This window comes from Oncorhynchus clarkii, chromosome 5, assembly GCF_045791955.1.
Source record: "Oncorhynchus clarkii lewisi isolate Uvic-CL-2024 chromosome 5, UVic_Ocla_1.0, whole genome shotgun sequence".
NCBI classification, from domain to species: Eukaryota; Metazoa; Chordata; class Actinopteri; order Salmoniformes; family Salmonidae; genus Oncorhynchus; species Oncorhynchus clarkii.
Genome location: NC_092151.1, coordinates 12,157,813 through 12,179,278, shown reverse-complemented (window position 1 = coordinate 12,179,278; position 21,466 = coordinate 12,157,813). Strand labels below are relative to the sequence as shown.

The 21,466-nt window shown below is 43.6% G+C and overlaps 1 protein-coding gene across 2 annotated transcripts in view; it reads right to left on the bottom strand.

Annotated features, from left to right (window-relative positions):
- Positions 1 to 21,466, bottom strand: part of LOC139408349 (solute carrier family 12 member 2) — an 87,521-nt gene that overhangs the window by 28,423 nt on the left and 37,632 nt on the right. For both annotated transcript variants that reach the window (XM_071152113.1, XM_071152114.1), the window contains exons 3-19: positions 18,974 to 19,049; positions 18,449 to 18,544; positions 14,479 to 14,618; positions 13,399 to 13,509; positions 13,032 to 13,140; positions 12,573 to 12,700; positions 12,191 to 12,275; positions 11,946 to 12,112; positions 11,570 to 11,677; positions 11,206 to 11,329; positions 10,874 to 10,975; positions 8,205 to 8,360; positions 6,960 to 7,059; positions 5,092 to 5,203; positions 2,742 to 2,882; positions 1,634 to 1,740; positions 897 to 976 (exon numbers count right to left, since the gene is read on the bottom strand). In XM_071152113.1, the coding sequence (XP_071008214.1) occupies positions 897 to 976; positions 1,634 to 1,740; positions 2,742 to 2,882; positions 5,092 to 5,203; positions 6,960 to 7,059; positions 8,205 to 8,360; positions 10,874 to 10,975; positions 11,206 to 11,329; positions 11,570 to 11,677; positions 11,946 to 12,112; positions 12,191 to 12,275; positions 12,573 to 12,700; positions 13,032 to 13,140; positions 13,399 to 13,509; positions 14,479 to 14,618; positions 18,449 to 18,544; positions 18,974 to 19,049 (1,942 nt within the window). The remainder of the gene's footprint in view (positions 1 to 896; positions 977 to 1,633; positions 1,741 to 2,741; positions 2,883 to 5,091; positions 5,204 to 6,959; positions 7,060 to 8,204; positions 8,361 to 10,873; positions 10,976 to 11,205; positions 11,330 to 11,569; positions 11,678 to 11,945; positions 12,113 to 12,190; positions 12,276 to 12,572; positions 12,701 to 13,031; positions 13,141 to 13,398; positions 13,510 to 14,478; positions 14,619 to 18,448; positions 18,545 to 18,973; positions 19,050 to 21,466) is intronic.

The window sequence follows — 21,466 nt, the reverse complement described above, 5'->3', positions numbered from 1 at the left end:
AGTGGAAAACAACTTGAGCAAGACTCCCATTTTGTGTCCACTAAACACAGAAGTAGCCAGTAACTGTTAAAATGTTGGTAATTATCTTGATGATGGGGTTATTTGATGGGTGAAAGGCAAACAGTGTGTTAGAAAATGGCCGGCAAGCCATTTGGGCCAATTAAGGTGAATTTGGGTGGACTTTTGGCTGCGTAACAAGCCAAGTCAGATGACTGGACTGAGGAAGATTAATTCCACTAAAAAGTACACAGTTAGGAACTGCTCGGTAATATGATACAGCCGCTTCCCACAAACAAGCAGGGACTTGGGCCTAACTTTTTCCTTTAATGCAATTATCTACATGTATTGACTAAGGTTTATCGGTGAAGGAATACGAATAACACGCCTACTCTTCAACCAAGACATCTTCACAATATGTAGAAACAAATGAGTTTCAAATACAGGGGAAAGAAAAAGGTCAAAACCTTCAGGTGAAGATGAATAAGAAGGTTAACAGAGAGTGACCGCGTGGGACCCAGGTGATCTTCTAGAAGCTGCAGTTGGACTGTGTTTGGAAAGCAAATCTAATAAAACATCCATTTGAGTTACTTGTTTAATTAAATCTCTCTCTCCAACCGGCGAGAGCGACATTGAGTTAAAGAATCACACCTCATTATTGGTTGCTCTCGATTCCCTGTGTAGTCGCAGAACATAGACATGACGCAGAAAAGCACTGGTGCGAAATTCATTTTCTCAATATTAAAATAATATTTTATGAGGAAACCAATATGAGACAAGCTGATGAGATTAGTTGTTTGGCAAGGGAGTGTTTTAGCGTGTGTGTGTATGTGTGTGTGTGGGTGGGTAAGAGTATCATGTCGTTTGGTACAAAAGTGTTACTGTGTGTGTGAGTACACCTTGTTCTGAGATGTGGGACACGTCCAGACCCTCCTTCAGTCTGAGGACCACGGCACCGTACTGATAGTCAAACGCATCACTGAAAGACAAACAGAAAGAAACACGCGCTGTTGGCATTTCACAGGAAGCCGCTTGACACAGAACTGGGCTCTGTGTATAACACACTACATTAAAACCTGTACTTTTCCACTTGGACAAAACACACTAACCAGGCTAACGCAAACAAACAAGCTAAGGACTCAGGCCACAATGAATGGTTTCAAAGGACAAAGTGAAATGCCTTACTGGTAGAGGTGGGAACTCCATGATGATGTGAAAACTGGCAGCCAGACTTCACCCAATTAATAATACTTTGATGTCTATAGGTGAAGCTAGCATATATTGAAAACTAAAGAGCACATTCCTATAAGTATTAGAGTAGCTTTTAATATACTGTGGCTGAACCATCTCTAGCTTTCCAATCTAATACAAAAATTCACACACTTTAACACCAGGAACTGATTCAACCTAAATCCATTGGTTTTAATACCTACGTGACTCTGATTAAGTTTATAAATGGAAGTCCAAGCTGTGTTATATATATATATATATATATATATATATATATTGTGTCAAAGCTTGTTATCTTCACAACCCATCACATGTTCATGTGCTTTAAAACAAATTACTTTTCTAATCAGGCATCTTTGTGGACAGCCTTTTGACAAGGTGGCTTGCGAGGCCCCCGCTGACTTACTGGATCATCTGGATGTAGGTCTCAACGTTCATCATGTCTCCGTCCTTCCAGTCGTTCTTGAAGCCAATCACCAGAGTGTTGGGCCTCAGACGACCTAGCCCAGCCGCCTTGAGAAAACACAGGTCAGAACAACCTAAAGAAACCACTAAATAAAACACGGTCAGGAGTTTAACCCCCCTCCCCCCCAAGTGACACAGCTATCAAAGGCACTATCAACGACGCTAGAGGCGTCGTTCCCAGGCTGTGTCACAACCGGCCGTGATCGGGAGTACCATTGGGCGGCACACAATTCACCCAGCGTCGTCCGGGTTGGGGGGGGGGGGGGGGGGGGTAGACCGTCATTATAACTAATAATTTGTTCTTAACTGACTTGCCTAGTCAAATAAAGGTTAAATAAAATATAACTTTCACACAGTGCTGCATCAACCAAAAACCAGGTCACGCAATCGCTTTCAAGCATAAAAAAAAGTCTGGTTGGCAGGCAATCAAAGAGCACCATCGGCATCAGGGTCAATTCAATCCCGATGGGTCAATTCAATCCCGATGAGTCAATTCAATCCCGATGGGTCAATTCAATCCCGATGGGTCAATTCAATCCCGATGGGTCAATTCAATCCCAATCCATTGCTATCATTAATGATAGTTTTCAGTGTCAATTGACATTTCCATGGAGTTGAACTGGAGTTCCCTCCAATGCTCACTACTGTGGGTTTCAATACATTTTCATGCACTTTGATTGAATGTACTTGAACTTTAGGATAAATAATGACAACTTTGTTTAAGGTCAAAGGCTTGTGTTTCAAGGGCAACTAGAGTAGGGTAGCAGGTGGCCTAGTGGTTAGAGCGCTGGGCCAGTAACTGAAAGGTTGCCCGTTTGAATCCCCAAACCAACAAGGTGAAAAATCTGTCATTCTGCCCTTGAGCAAGGCAGTTAACCACCCACACCTCTCTGTTCCGGTTGGACCTTGTGTCAAATTGATGATAAAAATACCTTTAATTCAAATAGAACTAAAATAACTTCTCACAATTGATGTACTTAAAATTACAGCCCACTTAACTTCTATGGCTTGGTACACTGCCAATTATTGTAACGTTTGTCTGTTCTCACCTGTAGCAGATACTGGGTGCCCTCCCGAATGTCCTCAGCAAACACGGGTGTGTAGAATGCCTTGGTCTCATTCTTCATCAGCCAGCGCTGGTAACGTGTCTGGTCATTGGACAGCTCTTTGAAGTTGGGCCTTCTGGAACCCTGTGAACACAACACAAAGAAAATAGAGTCAAGCTAAAGGCTAAGTGTAGTATTTAGTAACTCTAACAAAACAGAACTAGTTCCACCTTGCAGTCAAATCACAGCTGGATATATTTACGGTACCAATTACCGCTAGAAAAGGTTCTCAAGTTGTCCCGAAAAAAGCCCTAATTCAAACAACCACTCTCAAAAGGCCTATCCATGGAGTCTTGCTTATATCTAAAGAGGGTCTTCAGCATAAGAAGCAGCCCTAAGCCAGAAAATACATTGGCTTGTGTCGTTGTACTTGCTCTTTTTTTGCAATAGAGAGAGTGAGGGTGTGTGTGAGAGAGAGTAAGCAAGCAAGACAAAGAGAGGGCACTATATTCCGCAGTACGCCCAGTGGACTTGGAGAGATATCCCGCTCATGGAGCGGCACGCCACATTTTTTCCAACCGCTAAGCTAAAAAACGCTCCTCGCTCCAAAAAATTACAAATAAATGCCCCTCTAAAATCACAATTTAACCAACATTATTTTTGTAACTACCTGGATCTACCATTTGGTTTTGAAGTATTGAAACCAAACCACATGATTTGAATTAAAAGTATTTTAATAAACATAAAAAGGTGAATGTCATATTAAACAGCATATAAACACTGTAAAGAGGTCAGGAGCCAGACAGGGAGCATAAGGAACGAAAATTAATTATTTAGGCTATATTATATCAAGGCTATAGCCTACAAAGAAATACATTGTAAAGCATTTTCGAGTGCGACACTAGGCTGGTAGGGACATAAAGCAATCAGCATTTTAAACAACATTTCGTTGTATTAAATCATTAGTCTATAAATTGCGCATATATGCTGGGACTTACTTAATTAAATACAAATTAATCTAAAAATGCCTTATTAGGCTTGGTCTGAATATATTTTTAGAAACACCAGTTTGGCCAGAGTCTGTGGCTTCAGGCTCGTGCCTGGAGAGCAGGCCGGCAGCAGAGAATATCCTCTCCCCTGCTTACAGAGCTACTGGGAATGCTGAACACCCTTTGTGCCACTGTTGCCAGGCTGGGCAGAGATGCATAGTTGATTTCTTTATTTTTTCTCTCTATAGGTAGGCCTAAAAGTTCAAAACGTAAAGTTCCTTGAAACTGGAAATATGCAAGCCCTATTGAACCAACAGCAATTATGGCCTACTTTATAGATAATATAACAAAAATGAACACAACTTGAGACGATTTTTTTGTTTATAAGTACTTTGCTACAATGACACTCTTAGCTAGCTACCCACCTCGTTCCTCACTGTTAGCATGTGCACCCAGTACACCATCATGCTTTCAGGATAAGGGTCTTTTCAGATTCTACAATGATTCCTTAGTTGTGGACACTACATCACCACACTCCTTCTCCAGCTATTGTTCCTCCTCATCTTTGTAAGACACCTTGATTTTTGCACCTGTGTGTGTTTTATCAGTTTCTTTATGAAAATATTTTGCAAACTCCATGACAGTAACTAAAGTAGCTAAAGCAGCACAAGTAAACTACAAATGCATGCTGGGCCAGGCATGCTCTGAGCTCGTGAAGTGGGCGCTACTGGAGAGAAGTTGGAGTGGCCAATAAGGCTGACGCTCCATTCTCTGGGAATCTCGCGCCAGTCAAATTTGGCACGCTCCACTGACACTCTGGTGGAGGCAAATTGATTAAGGCCAGAGACTTTTCGCTGCTATTGACAGTAGAGCGTCAGTAAAGTGCCTTTTCACATTGTGGGCACAGAGCAGGGACGATTACATCAGCCTAGTCGTCACACTGTCTTATTGGATCGGTCATTTTATTGCCCCCAGGTGAGGGATTTCGATTTAAAAAGTAGCTAAAAAATACAAATACAAAAAAACTAAATGGGAGCAATGACTCACTCAACAGGAAATGTGGATTTTAAAAGTGAACAGGGGACTAATAAGCGCAACACAGGAGTCCAGAACAACACAGGAGCCACTGTGTTCGGTTTCCTGTAAATCGGTTCTAATGGTCTTCATGGGAGTTAATACAGCACTTAGTCACCTGCAGTCAACAAGAAGTAATTATGACATTGCATTGAGATTGTTCATCTATGGCTCAATGGACCCTATGAAACAAGTGAAAAACTATGAAATGGAGCCCACACTGTGCCATGGTACAGTTATGGGATGGAGCCAAAATGGCCTCCGGTTGGGCGACGTCTCTGGTTACTCACCGTGCGAACATGGCCGCAGATCATCAGGCCCACATTCTTGGTGAAAGCATGGACCAGGTGGAGCAGAGCCGGACGCGAGTTGGGGTAGCCCGTCATCACTAAGCACTGAGGTCTGTTATAAAACAAGATCAAAACGGAGTTAGCATTTAGTTAACATTCATGCTAACAGTAAGTGGCGCACAAATTAACACAAAGACCTAACCCAGGAGTAGTAAATCGTCCTTCCGGAGAGCAACTGGCTTTTGGTTCCAAGCCTTTGCTCCAACACTGATTCTACATGTTTTGAGGAGCAGCGGATCAGGCGTGCTAGAGCAGCGCCGAGACAAAAGCAAGCACCCAGTAGCTCTCTAGGTGGGTTGACCAACAGCCACCGCTGCCTTAACCCTTTTGACTGTTTTTTGTTTGTTGCTAGGTCACATGCGTCATCTCACACCGTGTCTTCTCATGACCTTAAGAGAAGACGTCGTCATATCCTCGATGAGGAATGAAAACAGACCGAGAGCTCCAGAGTAGCGCACATCAAAGCAAATATGTTAAGCACATGGGATTAGGGGAGCCAGGAAGGGGGGAGAAAAGGCCAGGAGTAACATGTTTGAATGCTGACGACAATGTCCTCCCCAATCCATTGGAACACTTCCAGGACAAACGGCGCAGTCCGAACAGCGTCCATAGCGCCTCCTACAGTCCATGTGAGAGCGATTGAACAATAAAGCACAAGGTTGTTGTGTTGTGGCTCGGACAACGTCGACACAACGGTTGCATCGTTTTCTTAAAATTCATCTGGTTTAGCTCTACTGAAGCACTTTTCCTATATCAGTTTCTGAACGAGACCCATTAAACTCCAGGTAAGTTTAATCAAGCATCACTAGAATGATAGTACTAAAGCATCACACATCTAGTTAGCTAGATAAAAAGGCTAAATAAACGTGGAATCATTCTAACAGAGGCCACTGCACAGTAGACCATAGTTGAGAAACGCAGTTCTATACCAATACCCTAATCCCCATGCTCTCTACCGTGGCCTGATAATGACCGATGCTAGGTTTCAGAGAATAGATGGTTTAGTCTAGCTCCTTTGTCCTGAAAATAGATCGTTTAGTTTAGCTCCTTTGTCCTGAGGCGAGGGAGTGTGAAGGATGCCAATCATATGGCATTGTTGTCCCAGGTGTGCAGTTACACAACCCTCTCCAGGGGGGGGGTGTGTCGTGCCGAGACCAAGAGAGGGCTCTGGCTGCAGCCTGACTCGACAAACAGCAGTTTCCTCCCCCGCTACCCCGTCTGCAGCCTGAGCCTACTGCAGCCTGAGCCTACTGCAGCCTTATCTGATCTATAAGACACAGTGAGCATGTGAGCATCGAACGGTAATTAAGTGAAGGAGTCGTCGTTAATCAAATTTGCCAATCAGATACCTTTAGAACTAACAGGGCAACAGCCTTTATGACAATGTGAATGATAGAGATTTCCTGAATACGATACATTTTACCCAGTAAATATTTAACAAGTAACATAATGAAATTTAAACACCGGGACGGACGCTGGTGGTGAAAATTAGGTGGTTTAGTGACTTAAAGAACCTAGCCTTTTGGGCTCACGAGTGAAGCAACGGTCTAAGGCACTGCATCTCAGTACAACAGGTGTCACTGCAGTCCCTGTTTCGAATCCAGGCTGTATCACATCAGGCCGTGATTGGGAGCGTTGTCCATGTTTGGCCAGGTTAGACCGTCATTGTAAATAAGTTCTTAACTGACTTGCCTAGTTAAATAAAGGTTAGATAAATACGGACGAGCGCATTTTGAAGACGAGACTTACTTTTCCGTTGGTCTAAGAAGTGAAAGTGTGTGTATATGGGAGTGGGTTCTGTACAGTACCTGAAGTTCTTGATGTGGTCCTCAACACTGCTGAGATGCAGACTGTGGGTCAGGGCCTGGTGGTATGTCAGAGCCTGAGTGGAAGAGCCCCAGTTCACATCTGGAAGACAGGACAAACAGTTACATTCTGGAGTCAGGACCCTGTATGGGTGGCCATTAAGACAGTCAGGCCACTGGAGCAACTTCCATGCAGTGTGGGACTCAGTAGGGATGCTGTGTACGTGTGTGTAGAGCTGTGACTCACCGTGTGAGTGTGTGTGTAAATCTGTGATGGAGAGCATTTGTGTATTATAGATGCGTGTCAAATTGAGTGTGTGAAGCCATGTGTGTATTTGTGGGTTCATACAAAACCTCTCTGTAGATGTCTATATTGGTGTCTGGTGCTCTGTTGGGGTTTCTAGCGCAGGTCAGGTGTGTTTACCCAGAGGTCCCATATGGGGCCTTCCTATCATCTGGGGACCCAGATAGCCATCTGACCCCTGTGGGGACCTCCACAGCCAGGCCAGAGAGGCTGAGCACCAACACAGGCGAGGGCATGTAACAGCATGTAGCTGGTCCCCCACCTGCTGCACCCTCCCAGCTCTAGACATTTCAAAAAGGCCCCCATTTAATGTCACACTGCCTTGCGTGGGCGGGCAGCTTAACAGAACGAGCCAGCCCTTTGGCAAATCACCATAGAAACACCGGAGGGAAAGTCTCTTCATGTACTAGATAACGTCATAGAAGGAACAAAAAGTTGTTCAGAAATCCATATGCTAATTAACAGACAATCAAAGTTTCCCACTAAAATGTGTGAAAATATTTTCTAACCTGCAAATGGAGCCACAAGCCACTCTTAATGCAATATCATATTGTGAAAAGCCAGTTCACTTCAGTTGAATTCAGACAGTTTCCACAACCCTGCGTTTTGCTATAAATACATTTAAACCGTGGTGGCCTGGGCTGCACTGCAGCAGAGGGTGCATAACAAACACCTCATTGTGATGCAAATGCTTACCACTTCACCAAAATACATATGTGCATCAGCAATAAAATAACTTGAAATATCAATACTGGGACCTGATTCACATTCTGTGTTCAAAGCATCTTTGGGCATCAAGGGACGGACTTCCAGTGCACAGGACAATCCAGGACAACGATAATCCACATCAAGTTTCACAATGAGCACCTATCTTGGCAAAATAACACTAGTCGATGTTGAGGCAATCCAAGATGGCTGACTTGGCCTGTTGACGAGTCACTCACCGGGCTTCTTGTAGCTCACGTAGATGTAGAGGCCCATGACAATGACGTTGGTCATCAAGGCTGCCCACCAGTTGATGACGAACATGACCACGCAGCACAGCACGGCTCCGGCCAGGGACACCCACATGTTGTAGTACTTGAAGCTGGGGCGCCATCCTATGGTTCAGCGAAACGTTAGGTGGACTCCCTTAGAAGAACCCTCATAACATGCACTTGGGGGGCCAGCCATACCAAGGGGTGACAGCATATGACATTTGTCCTTCTTGTAAAAGACAGAGGGGCTGGAATGGGTTATATAACCAAATTTAAGGAAGAAAATGTGAACTTGAACACAGGTAGAATCCAAAAGGTTAAATCAAATCTGCCCCTCATGTCTATGAAGAACCAGTGACTCTATGGCGAGCCGCTTACCATGGCTGAAAGCTCTTGTTAATTTACGACTTGCATTACGTCTTCACATACATGGTTTTAGTGAAATTACTGAATCATTAAAAAAAACAATGGGAGGCGGCTTAATATGGCAATGTCACTGAATGAATAAGAGCATGGATATGCACTTGGATTAAAAATGGAGTTAAAAATCAGAGTTAGCAACTAGTTAGAACATTGTAAGAGAATGTTACATCCACGGCTACTGGATACCCATTTATTGGGTACTAGAGACACTAGACCAGTGGGAGTTTAGTAAACTGGAACAATGGGGCACAGTTTGACTGTGTGCACGGTTACACAATGACAAGAACTACAAAAAAAACACAGGACCTAAAGGGTACATTGTTTGTGACGTCATTCTCTGCCACATTACTGTTTTTACACACAGTCATGGGAGAGAGACAATGGGCTAGAGCCAGAAAAGAAGGCGTTAGACATTGCCAGTTTGAGAGTTTCCAGAGGTGAGAAGCCAAGTGTCTATGGCCTTGCCTTTGGTGAGTCATGTTCCCTTTAAGTCTGTGTAATTGAATGGTCTGTGCGGACAATGTCAGAATTAGATATCAACTCTACCTTCTGTTCTCCTAGGGTTTTTTGGTATTAAGGGAAAAACAAACGTCACTTTATACAACGACTGCTGAACGATACAACAGGTTAAAAATATCACATTGAAAATGGTTAATCTGTTTCTTCCATCTTCCATGATTTCGACTAGGCATTAAAAAAAACAAAAAAAAGTCAATCTAAGCAGAGATCTTGATTTCTTGACACCGTTAGACTGACAGTTGAAACTGAGTGGACAGCGTCCATCTTTGATCAACCGAGTGATAATTAATGACACTGTCCCATTATGCCCAAGCTAGCTTCAGTACTAAATCCCATCCTCTGATTTGTGTCTGTCAAACCTCCAGGGTCAAATCCAAAATAGAGAATGTGTTACATTGAATAATAAAGAGCAGCAAGCTGCTTTTCAGCAGTATTGTTTTCAGCCAAGTACAGTATCAATTCCATAATATTGCGTGTGTATTATGAGTAATTGAGACATTCCCATTTATTCCAAACTACTTTCCTAAGATAAAGATCACAGTAGCCGTTATTTAATAAAACAACTCGCCGGATATGAAAATGTTCAGATAGCTTAAGTAATGACATGCCGGAGTTATTTGGGAATGCCAGATTGATAAGACTCTATGCAACACATACCACTGGTGCCATGCATATTAAACAAGTCCTATTCACTGAGAATCAGAGTTAGGACTGCCCCATCTCCCTCCACAATGTCAAGAGTCTGCCTTCAAGATGATTTGTCAGTACCTATACAGGCCGTCATAGAATGGCTGTGCCTAGCTTCTAGGAAGACCGTCCATGGAGTGCTGTGTAAGTGTAAACAAATGTTATTTGTAATTCTATAGTTGACATCTGTTTAAAAGGTATTCCTGGATGAGCCATTAAAAGTGAACATAACAACAACAACAAAAAAACACTCCACTGGGTATGATGTCTTCGCCATGTGGCTAGCCTCTACAGTAAATGGAACGACAACTTGAGCCACCATTGCATGACTGCATTGAAGTGGTTTAAAGGGAAGACTATTGTATGCCTTGTACTGGAAGTAATTAGTGTGGAGGTCCTATCATTTCCTATTAAATCAAGTATTTAAGCCAGAAGGACTTGTGACCAATGACTTAAGTTAAGACTCATGACTTTACTCTTAAAGAGGAAATCAGCAGTTGAAATGTTTAAAGCGTTCTTCCCACCCGTTTCGGTAGCTGTCCAAAAACTGCAGATTGCCCCTTTAACTAGCAAATCTAGGAGGTTTCTTCAGCAATGTACCATATTTGTATTTGTGGCTATAGTCAGGACCTTTGTGGCAGTTTTTTTTGTTGTATTAAACTTCCGGTCTTCCTGCATATATAACTTTTCCTCAGGAAATGAGGCCTTACCTGGCGAGTGGGCCAGAGAGGCCTTACCTGGCGAGTGGGCCAGAGAGGCCTTACCTGGCGAGTGGGCCAGAGAGGCCTTACCTGGCGAGTGGGCCAGAGAGGCCTTACCTGGCGAGTGGGCCAGAGAGGCCTTACCTGGCGAGTGGGCCAGAGAGGCCTTACCTGGCGAGTGGGCCAGAGAGGCCTTACCTGGCGAGTGGGCCAGAGAGGCCTTACCTGGCGAGTGGGCCAGAGAGGCCTTACCTGGCGAGTGGGCCAGAGAGGCCTTACCTGGCGAGTGGGCCAGAGATGCCTTACCTGGCGAGTTGGCCAGAGAGGCGTGGAACACAGAGAAGTTGATGAGAGCATAGGAGGCCAGGAAGAAGTTGGAGATGATGGGAGCGATAACGTTCAACTGGGCTAAAATGAAACAAAAACATGGCTGTTTAGATTAACACTTTGTATATGTTCATTGGCAACTGTCCATAGACATTCAATAGTGCTCTTTAGGTAATTGGCTGTCCCAAACAGGACAGAACTATACTACTGAATGTCACACTACAGACACATTCCTGACACACTACAGAATTTCGTATTGTGAATAACAGTGTTGTCATTCGATGCAGAAACCTGGATAGCGTACTACGTACCAATAAGGATGAAGGCTAGAGCGATGCAAAACGTGAGAATGTAGCCGCGGAGGGGCTCGTTGTTCTTGCCGTAGCCCTTGGCAAACATCTCCAGGCCAGGGTAGATGTTGTCTTTGCATAAAGCCTGGAGATGGAACAAAATCATTGGAATTGGACACTGCTATACTAATCAGCGGATAGGACCCTAGATGACGAAGGAACATTGGGATACGAGATCACAATCTTGCCTTTTATCTGCGTCTATGGGACAGTAACTAACATGACAATGTTAGTATTTCATACAGTATGGATGGTATAAGCATAAACTGACTAGCAGGGACAGAGGAGGGAAGTGGTATCTGGGGAGGGTAGTCTAGGGACTCACCTGGAATACTTTGGGGGCACTGACCAGAGACGCCAGGGCAGAGGACAGAGTGGCAGAGAAGATCCCGGCGGTGATGATGGGTCCGAAACCAGACACGATGCTCATGACCTGAAGAAAAAGCATGTGAAAGGTTAGATGTAAGGATTGGAGAGAAGGAGGAGTGCCTAAATTGGAGTTTATATACTTGTGGTGGTGGAAACATGTTTTGTCTGAATGCAGCTGTATTGGCCCTCTGGGAAGAATTAAACTTGGTTAAGCTTCCATAGTGTCCTTAGAGTTTTTTACTCTGAGAATGAGAACCTAACACTACTGAACTGTGATATTGCTACAAAATGGCTAGCGTTCTAGGTGGGAAACGGCACACAATCAGACGTACCTGGAAGTCGTTCTGGAGTCCATATCTGCAGTTGTACAGGCCGTCGTCACTCTTGCAGGAGGAGAAGTCGTAGCCGAACTTGCAGGCGGCGTCGGTGCAGTTAGCCATGATCTGGGCGCTGCGAGTGTCGTTGTCGTTTCCTGTTGCGTCTCTCACGATGCATGAGCCTTTAATGAAAAATACAAAATGTCAAACTTTGTCTTTGTTATATTTATTTGGTCTTGTTAGGGGCGAATACCACATACCAGTAGAAATTGCGACACCCAGGTAGACAATACCGGTGATAAGAATGGCCAAGAGTGTTCCTCTTGGGATGGCCAGTTGTGGGTCCTGTGAATATAAATAAATGCTTAGTCTCCAACATAGATTTCATATCAAGTCACACACACACACACACACACACACACACACACACACACACACACACACACACACACACACACACACACACACACACACACACACACACACACACACACACACACACACACACACACACACACACACACACACACACACACACGTTGTTTAAATCAAGACAATATAGGAGTTCCATTGACTGTATATGAATTGAGGTTAGTCTTTTGCTTGTTTGTGATGTCTTTTTAAATGACGTGGGGGTCTTACAGAAAGGTCTCCTGAGATGTTGGCACCGGCCAGAATGCCAGTGGCTGCAGGGAAGAATATGGCAAAGACTGAGAAAAACGATTCTGTGCCCCGGAAGTCCGGACCCATGTTCTCCATCATAATCCCACCTTAGAGCGAGGGGTGAGAGAGGGGGGGTTAAGCAAAACTGAGAATGCTGACAAAGCAAGCAGTGTGTATGTTAGGACAGTCAGACTCGATCTCAGAGCTGGGAATCAGGCCGCAAAGTCAATTTCAAATAATCTAATTGGTTTGATTTTGTGATTTCAGCAAAAACATCTCTGGCACAATTTTAGCCAGTGCTCATGACTTCAGAATCATTATAGGTCCACAATCCAACCGCCGCTAGTGTGTCAATCTAATGGTCTTTGACAGTCTTCTATTTTGTTTGACAGTCATGTCAGTTTGTGTTGTGTAAAGGGAGAACCAAAGGCGTCGTACTGTCGTAGCCGAAGAAGCCCTGCGACTCCTTGGACTGGAGGGGGATGAAGGAGCCAATAAAGTAGTTAAAGATGGCCGTGATCAGAACAACCAGCAGGAAAATCTGAGCCTGTGGACAGAATGAACATATGGACAGGTTAACTCGACTTTCACCACACCTCCCAACTCCAACTAGCACTAGTCACATGCATTAAATCTAGCCAACTGCACAGCGCACATCAATGTCTGCATTCACTCAGTCTGGAAGGAATTCCACCAACTTGAGGCTCAACATCAGAGACAAGTTGTAGTTCAATATCACCTTAAGTTCTAGATAGTCGTAGTTTGAGAGCTCTATTCAATCAAACATAGTTGTATGTTATCTTACCTTGGCCTCCCATTCCATTCCTGCCACGGAGATACCCAGGAGAAGGATGACTGTGATGGTTCCGACGATTCGGATGTCATTGATTTCATCAGTCATGATGCAATCCACGCTCTGTGAGAAATTACAGGAGAATATCAACTTCACTGTCAGGCCAAGAGGTAGGAGAAATCCTCTCAAATTCATCCCTGGCTTTCCGCTGTTCAGATACTTTGTGATAATGACCATTTGAAAAAGCCTTGCAAATATTTTGCTAAAGTTATTTTCAACAGCTTTACAATTTAATACTTAACTCAAAATAGAATGTACAATGCAACATACAGTAACGCCAAGAGTGTGCAAAGCTGTCATCAAGGCTACTTTGAAGAATCTCAAATATATTTTTTATTTGTTTTACACTTTTTTGGTTACTACATGATTCCATGTGCTACTTCATAGTTTTGATGTCTTCACTATTATTCTACTATGTAGAAAATAGTAAAAATAAATAAAAACCCTTGAATAAGTAGGTGTCCAAACTTTTGACTGGTACTGTACATTTAGCAACCACTTTTAGAAAGGCCCAAAACATCGGACCTCATTTTACTATAGAGCACTACTAAAACACAAAACAAATTGAAGTCTGATGAACAGAGAACATTAAACTCGAATGCCAATGGCATGCTTCAATCAGCAAAGCGCAAAACAACTACCCTCGTCTGTGACTAAGGACTGACCAATAGGCCATGATTGTACCGCGCCAATCCTTGGTTAAAATACTTGAAAGACCTCGGAAGGAGAAGACTCATTATTACGAATTTTGCATGAACCATCCCTTAAAAATAGCGTGGGTTTTCAGTCCTCCATGCAAACAGCCCAAGAATAAAACATTGAAAAACATCATGAGAACCAAAGGCCAATTAGATTAGGCTTATTGCAGATGTTGAAACAATGTTCCAAACGGTAGGCTCGGTCAACATGGACTAAATTAATCAGCAAAACCTTCTGAGAAAAAGCAATTAAAAAATGCCTAAAAGAAAGTATTGAAAGAGTGAAAGAAACGTAACTGTCGATGACGACATGGGGAAAGATTCAGTGACTTACCGCAAGGAGCTCCACGACGGTTTCGGCAAAGCCCACCACGTACATGGCGACGGCCACAGCATTGGCAAAGGCGAAGATCAAACCGATGGAGCCGCCAAACTCTGGGCCCAAACTTCTTGATATCAAATAGTACGCCCCTCCTGACAAACAGACAGACGAATGGACAGACAGTTGGCCAGATGGACATAGCATTTAAAACTGGGTTTAATTTAATGTCTCTCATAAAAAGGTTAAACACAAATCGTTTAATCAAATAACTGTCATATGTAGGCTAGCCTATTGCATTTTCCTACATCAGTCAAACCTTCGCTGCAGTGCAGCACACTCCTCTCAACGACACGCTTAAACCAACATACCAGCTCAAATGAGAGTGGAGATGGTAGAGTAGCTCCAAGATGGGAGATTAAATGTGTCAATTCATTTTGCTGCCAGATGAGTTCGTAGTGCGACAGGCTGAGTAGGGTTCCTCGTTGAGCTCTCTTTATGCCATGTCTCTGCTGACAGCTTTGGAGAGCACTTCAGGTGCTCCTACATACACGAGTGGCAGGAACCAAAACAACTAATCTCTGAGGGCATGAGCAGGTAGAGAAATTCATGTGGGATCATGCTTGATTTTTTTGCTGGCTCTCTTCGTTCCACTTAAATCAAGTACACTCGAGCATCAAAGTCAAATTGCAAAACCATTTTCCAGAGAGCACATTTTGATTTGCCCTTTTGAAAGGGGCATTTTGATATTGAGAGACCATTTGGAGGGAGATGTGGGAATAACTGGAATACTTGGAAAGATTAGTTTGGATGGGATTAGAAACCTACACGGTGCTGTGATTAGGAGTATTACAGTAAACCCTACGAAAGGCATGTGATTTCAATCTACTCTTGACACTCAGTTCACTGCATCACAGTGCACCAACTTCACCCTGCTAAAGCAGGTGCAGTAGCAGCAGGGGGGACGTTCATGTTTGAACACGTTACAGATATTACCAAGGGGGAAAAAAGGTTTTAGCATTCCACCCAAGGGTAATGGATTAGCCTACTTCGAAAGAAATCAATTCAGAGGAGGAGCTGATGGTTACTGTGCTGTTCTAAACAAAAACGGCCACTATATGGAGCCTAACTTGCTGCCTGACGCCATAGACAATCGGGCAGTGGTAGACGTGAAATCTTATGAGAATGAATCGAATATGCGGTCTCCAGGAGGAATACCCCGCTGAAAACACCAATATCCTTTACTACGATATAGTTTCCTCACTAGGATATTTTAAACAAAATGGAATCTTTGGTTTTCCCTTGCCCTCACAGAGACAGCATCCTAATATCCATTTCAGACCTCCCTGCCAGCTCTCAGTGACTTGAGGGAGAACCACTGATTTAGAAACACACTATTGAATTTCCCCTCATGCTGCGAAAACTAGGAGCAATGTGCGGCCAGTGTTTTCCCCCCCATCCTTTCATTCCACTCCAAATGAACCAGGGCACATCTCATTGAGGTCCTAAGAGAATACATCTTTAGTTCCGTGGATGAGGGAAGTAAACGAGAGCCAGGTCCAGCTGGTAAAAATCACACCTGTAGAGGACACCTAATTCCATATCCAAACGCAGGAGGCTAAGCAAATGTCATGTGAGCCGGCCACTGCTCTGCAGGTTGCATATTTGAATTGATTCCAGAGAGGAGTTCAATGTTAAGTTTATGGGTAGCGTGGGAACCCTCAGCCCAATTTATCCAAACATGCCAAAAAAAGGGAACAAAACAGTACTGTAAATCAGCATAATGCCACCTTGAGCAACTCTCATCAGTCAATTATTTTGAGAGATGAGGGTAGAATTAGGATTGCAAACCTGAGCACTGAGCAGATTGTTGGCGAGCCCTCTCTTGAATGAATATAAATTGAGCTGCAGTATTAATCTATTGGCGAGAGTCTCATTTCTATGCACCAGTGGCTAGTCGAATGTTCAGAAGAGCAGAGGTCAGACAGAGCTGGTAAAAACACTAAACTGGCTGGACTGCAATAGCAACAATGACAGTCTTATAGTCCTGGTTTCTAACAACATGCCCTTGAGCTTTTTGATAAAGAGTTTGTGTTTTTTGTTATGAGTCCATAACATTATTATGTCTAAGGGCTCTCTGTTCAAGACAGAACCAACAACAGCTATCAAATGTTTGCTTTGAAGATTAAAGGCAACAACACACCTGCAGCCATCGACACCTGAAGAGCTACTGAGTCACCTGAGATGATCAAAGAAAGACTTGTGGCCATTAGCAACAGACATTAATTAGCTCTACGCTGATGAACATCGGCCAGGTGGGGTGGGAGAGGCAGAATAACGGTGTGGTGCCCTTCCCATGACCTCCCAATCAGCCCACTGATGAACGCTTGGTGATCTCCGATTACACTAGGCAACACCGGGCCAGAACGTTCCATACTCCCAATTAAAGCCACTCCACGTTTTCTTTATCCTCTGTTAATGGTTTCTCATCAAAGTGAGGAATTCACATGTAGTGGGCTTGGAAAAGAAAAACTGTTTCTGTACTTATTTACATTTGACGCATGCTCTGACACACTCCGGTAGATGTGCATAACTTGACTGGAGGACTATGTTATGATTGGACGAGAGAAGTGATTTGCATCAGAATTCTAGCGAAAGAAAAATCAACGAGTGATCAGGCAAGTCATTATTAAACCTGGCAAAGGCACTCAGTCAGGCTCCTGTTGTTTGCAATATCCTGACCTTCCTCAAGGTAAAGAGATTAGAGAGTGGAGGCGATGGCATATCTAGGGCCCGGGGAAGGAGGGAGTTAATTAAAACCCAATGGTTTTGGATGTTAAGGAAAATGTACAGTGAAGTTGTCCTTGACTTCCGAGGGGGAGAAATTTGAGCTGATAATTAAAGAGAGAAAATCAGCTTCCTCATAGAAGGAAAAAAAATACCTCCGATAAGGGATGTAACAAATTGAAGGAAAACAACAACTTCTGGACTTCCCTTCACAACTATTACCAGCTATGAAAATGGACCAATACTAACCGAATCACCTATATGTTTTCTTGACTAAAGCATGTGCTAATGATGCAGAGGCACACTCGCACGCCACTAGTCGTAGTTGTTCGGCTCTTTATTTGTATTTATTTTACCCTTATTTTACCAGGTAAGTTGACTGAGAACACATTCTCATTTACAGCAACAACCTGGGGAATAGTTACAGGGGAGAGGGGAGATGATTGAGCCAATTGTAAACTGGGGATGATTAGGTGACCGTGATGGTATGAGGGACAGATTGGGAATTTTGCCAGGACACCAGGGTTAACACCCCTACTCTTACAATAAGCGCCATGGGATCTTTAGTGACCACAGAGTCAGGACACCTGTTTAACGTCTCATCCAAAAGAAGGCACCCTACACAGGGCAATGTCCCCAATCCCTGCCCTGGGGCATTGGGATATTTTTTAGACCAAAGGAAAGAGTGCCTCCTACACCACTTCCAGCAGCATCTGGTCTCCCATCTAGGGAGCAACCAGGACCAACCCTGCCTAGCTTCAGAAGCAAGCCAGCAGTGGGATGCAGGGTGGTATGCTGCTGGCTAAACCTCACAGCTGTTTCAGGTGGACATTTAGCTGAGGTAAGATACATAGCCCAGCTCAACTCACCCCAGGGCACCCGGACTATACTTGGATGAAACCCTGACTGCGTCCTGAAGCCAGATTGAGTTATACTTGCCTGCACTGCAATGACTATACCTGGAGTGTCAGATTTATTACACCATCAGAGAACGAGCCTTCAGTTACACAGATACTACAGACAACACTACATTTCATGATACATTAGCGATCCATGTTGATTTACTCATGCGTTTTATGGTTTCATAGAGGGATGAACATGGCAACTAACTCGTCTTATAGTAGAGATTAGGCTTGGAAGAACTGGGAGTCCTTGGGGGTTCTTTGGAAACACACTTTAAACATGCAAGTGTTCATACCTCCTCGTACAAAGCCGTTGGTCGCAATCGCTGAGGTCGAAAGGCCGGTGATGGTGGTCACAACTGTTGCCATGAGAACGATCACACAGGAGAGAACTGTGAAAGAAAATGGAGGTCATGGTTGATTTATTAGACAAATAAAAATATCAGCATTAACATTTCTACAAACTTCTAAGAGGCAAATAACTGCAATAATGAGCAGCCAATTATCTGCTTGTTGAGGCTTTCCCCTCTCTCGCTCTACCTCTCCTGACATTCACACATTCTGAGAAGACCTGTGAATAGTAGCGGCGCCGCTAGAAAAACAAGCTGGTGCGTGACAGTTGACTGCATATGTCGCCGTGTGGCAACATTTCACATCTGGACGGTGAATGGTCGAGAGGTGAGGGGAGGAGGGATGGTCGGGAAGGTGGGGGTTTGGGGTGAGGTCGTGTGTGAATAAAACTATTTTTTATTTATTTTTAATACAAATTAAAAATAAAAAGTAATTCACAGACTCCCAAGCTCAACTCCAGGGTGTCTTACCAATTCCCGCCTGTCCCACGATCCATGACATGCGGATGAAGAGCATCACGCCCCAAATGTTCAACATGCAGCGCACCTGCACAGAGGAAGGGGTGGCAGTTAGGACGCATGACAAGTAACGTGAACACTTCACTCAGCAGAGAGGTTTCCAATAACCTGGTCTTGACATTGCCGGTGGGAATCCACTGATTAGATGTCCAAGACCTGGGCCCAGCTTTTCAAGTTATCGGATAGAATTAAATGAATTGAAATACAATGAAAAGAACAGGAGTACCATTCATGTCAATGATTTCTATGCATTTAACCCTATCCGATAGGCGAAATCCAGATAGATAGGCATAACTTTTGAAATACTCTGATGAGGATTCAATCAAGATTTGAACCGAATGTTAAAGGGCAAGATTCCAAACCTAGTGAAAGTAGCAGTTCCGCCTTGGCATCTACTTGTCTAGTCAAAATTGCTACAAGCACCAAGCTTGCAATTTAAGGTCAGAAGAACGGTTCAAACAGGGAATAAAGTCCTGATATAAATTGGAAAACTTTGGACAACAATGAAATACATGATATTAAAATGTTGATATCAGTGTATGACATGCTAAAATAAATGTTAGCTGCCCGACTAAGCCTGGCCAAGGCTGATGTAAGTAAAAAATTAAATAATAACTAGCCTATTCAAATCACAACCTCTAAGAACATTCATTAATATCTACCACAGTTTTATCCATTTCAAAGTGCATAAAAATCATTGACCAAGTAAACTTGGAGTCATGCAATAACATGGTGTGTGGTCCTCCCACTACTGCTCGGGAAAGCATGCAGTTCATTAGCCTACAGATTAAATACATTATGATGAACATCACAGGGTGGTGAAAGTGCATGGTGATGAGCTTGATGCTGCTTTCCAATTAATAATCGAGGGTCTAACTCCGGAGATGTGATGATTGAATCTCGAGGGTCTAACTCCGGAGACGTGATGAACGATGCTTGAGGGTCTAACTCCAGAGACGTGATGAACGATGCTTGAGGGTCTAACTCCGGAGACGTGATGAACGATGCTTGAGGGTCTAACTCCAGAGACGTGATGATCGATGCTCGAGGGTCTAACTCCAGAGACGTGATGATCGATGCTTGACAAATAAAAATATCATATCCATAACAAACTCATCATGTAGACTAGCCACCCCAAGAGCCTAGCCGCACTGTATCTGCAAGCTGTTGGCTAGATCACAGGTGCCAAGACCAGAGTAGACACGTTTGATTCTTAACTCAGTCTGTGACAAAACTATCAGTAGAGTTGAAAATTGAGGATGTAGTTAAAAGCACTGTACATTTTGAAAACTATGCACTCTGTGACAAGTAGCTACAACAATGTTTCCACAAACTCGGTCCTGGGGACCACAGAAGTGCACGTTTTTTTGTTCTTCCTCTAACACTACAAAGCCAATTAAAATAATCAACTAATCATCAAGTTTTAATTATTTGAAATCAGCTGAGCAAGGGCAACAACAACAAAAACGAAGTGTGCACCCTTGGGGTTCCGAGGACCAAGTTTGGGAAACACTGTGCTACAACCATGCCAGATGCTCACACTAGAGCAGGGCTGTCAAACTAAGTCCATGGAGGGCCTAGTGTTGGCTGGGTTTTGTTTATTTCCTTTCAATGAAGCCCTAGACAACCATGGTGAGGAGAGTTCCTTACTAATTAGTGACCTTAAATTTATCAAACCAAGTACAAGGGAGGAGTGAAAAACACTTGATCCTCCTTGGAATGGGTTTGACACATGTGCATTAGTCTCAGAAACATGCTATGGCCTGGACAGACCTGGAAGGATTAAATCAGCAAAAGCAATTCTTGCTAGAATCCTGTAGAGTGTGATCGACACACACCTCAGTTTGTTTGGTGACATGCTCATGTAATCTACCACTTGTTGAGGTTCCTCTTTAACTGCAATAGGAACTAATACAAATAAGCACACACACAAAAAAAGGGGGAGGCAGCCACGGGACTCTTATAGTACAATGATAATATGTGCATATTGAGATCTGAATTCCAAATAAAGTTTAAGTAACCACCTGGGAACTTTATACTACAGAGGCTAATTGTGGGAGGAATTTTCTGTACTTTGAATGGGGGGGGGGGGGCTTCTTGCAGTCAATTTGCAGTCTAGAAATGATTAGCATTTATGTTCCTCCCCCACCCCGCGCAAACATTCGCTCAACAAAAACATTGTTCCGCGGCTGAATCTAGATTATCCCTGGTCTATGCCATTGAACATTGTGTTCAAGAATAACTTGAGGACACTGCATTCCCTACAATGTCAGGACTAAAAAGAGAAGTGCTTATGCAGTACCAATTGTAGAGGCAGAAATGTCACACTGGTCCTCTGTAGCTCAATTGCTATAGCTTGGCTTTTGCAACGCCAGGATAGTGGGTACAAGTCCAGGGACCACCCAGGCGTAAAACATTTATGCAAGCATTACTGTAAGTCACTTT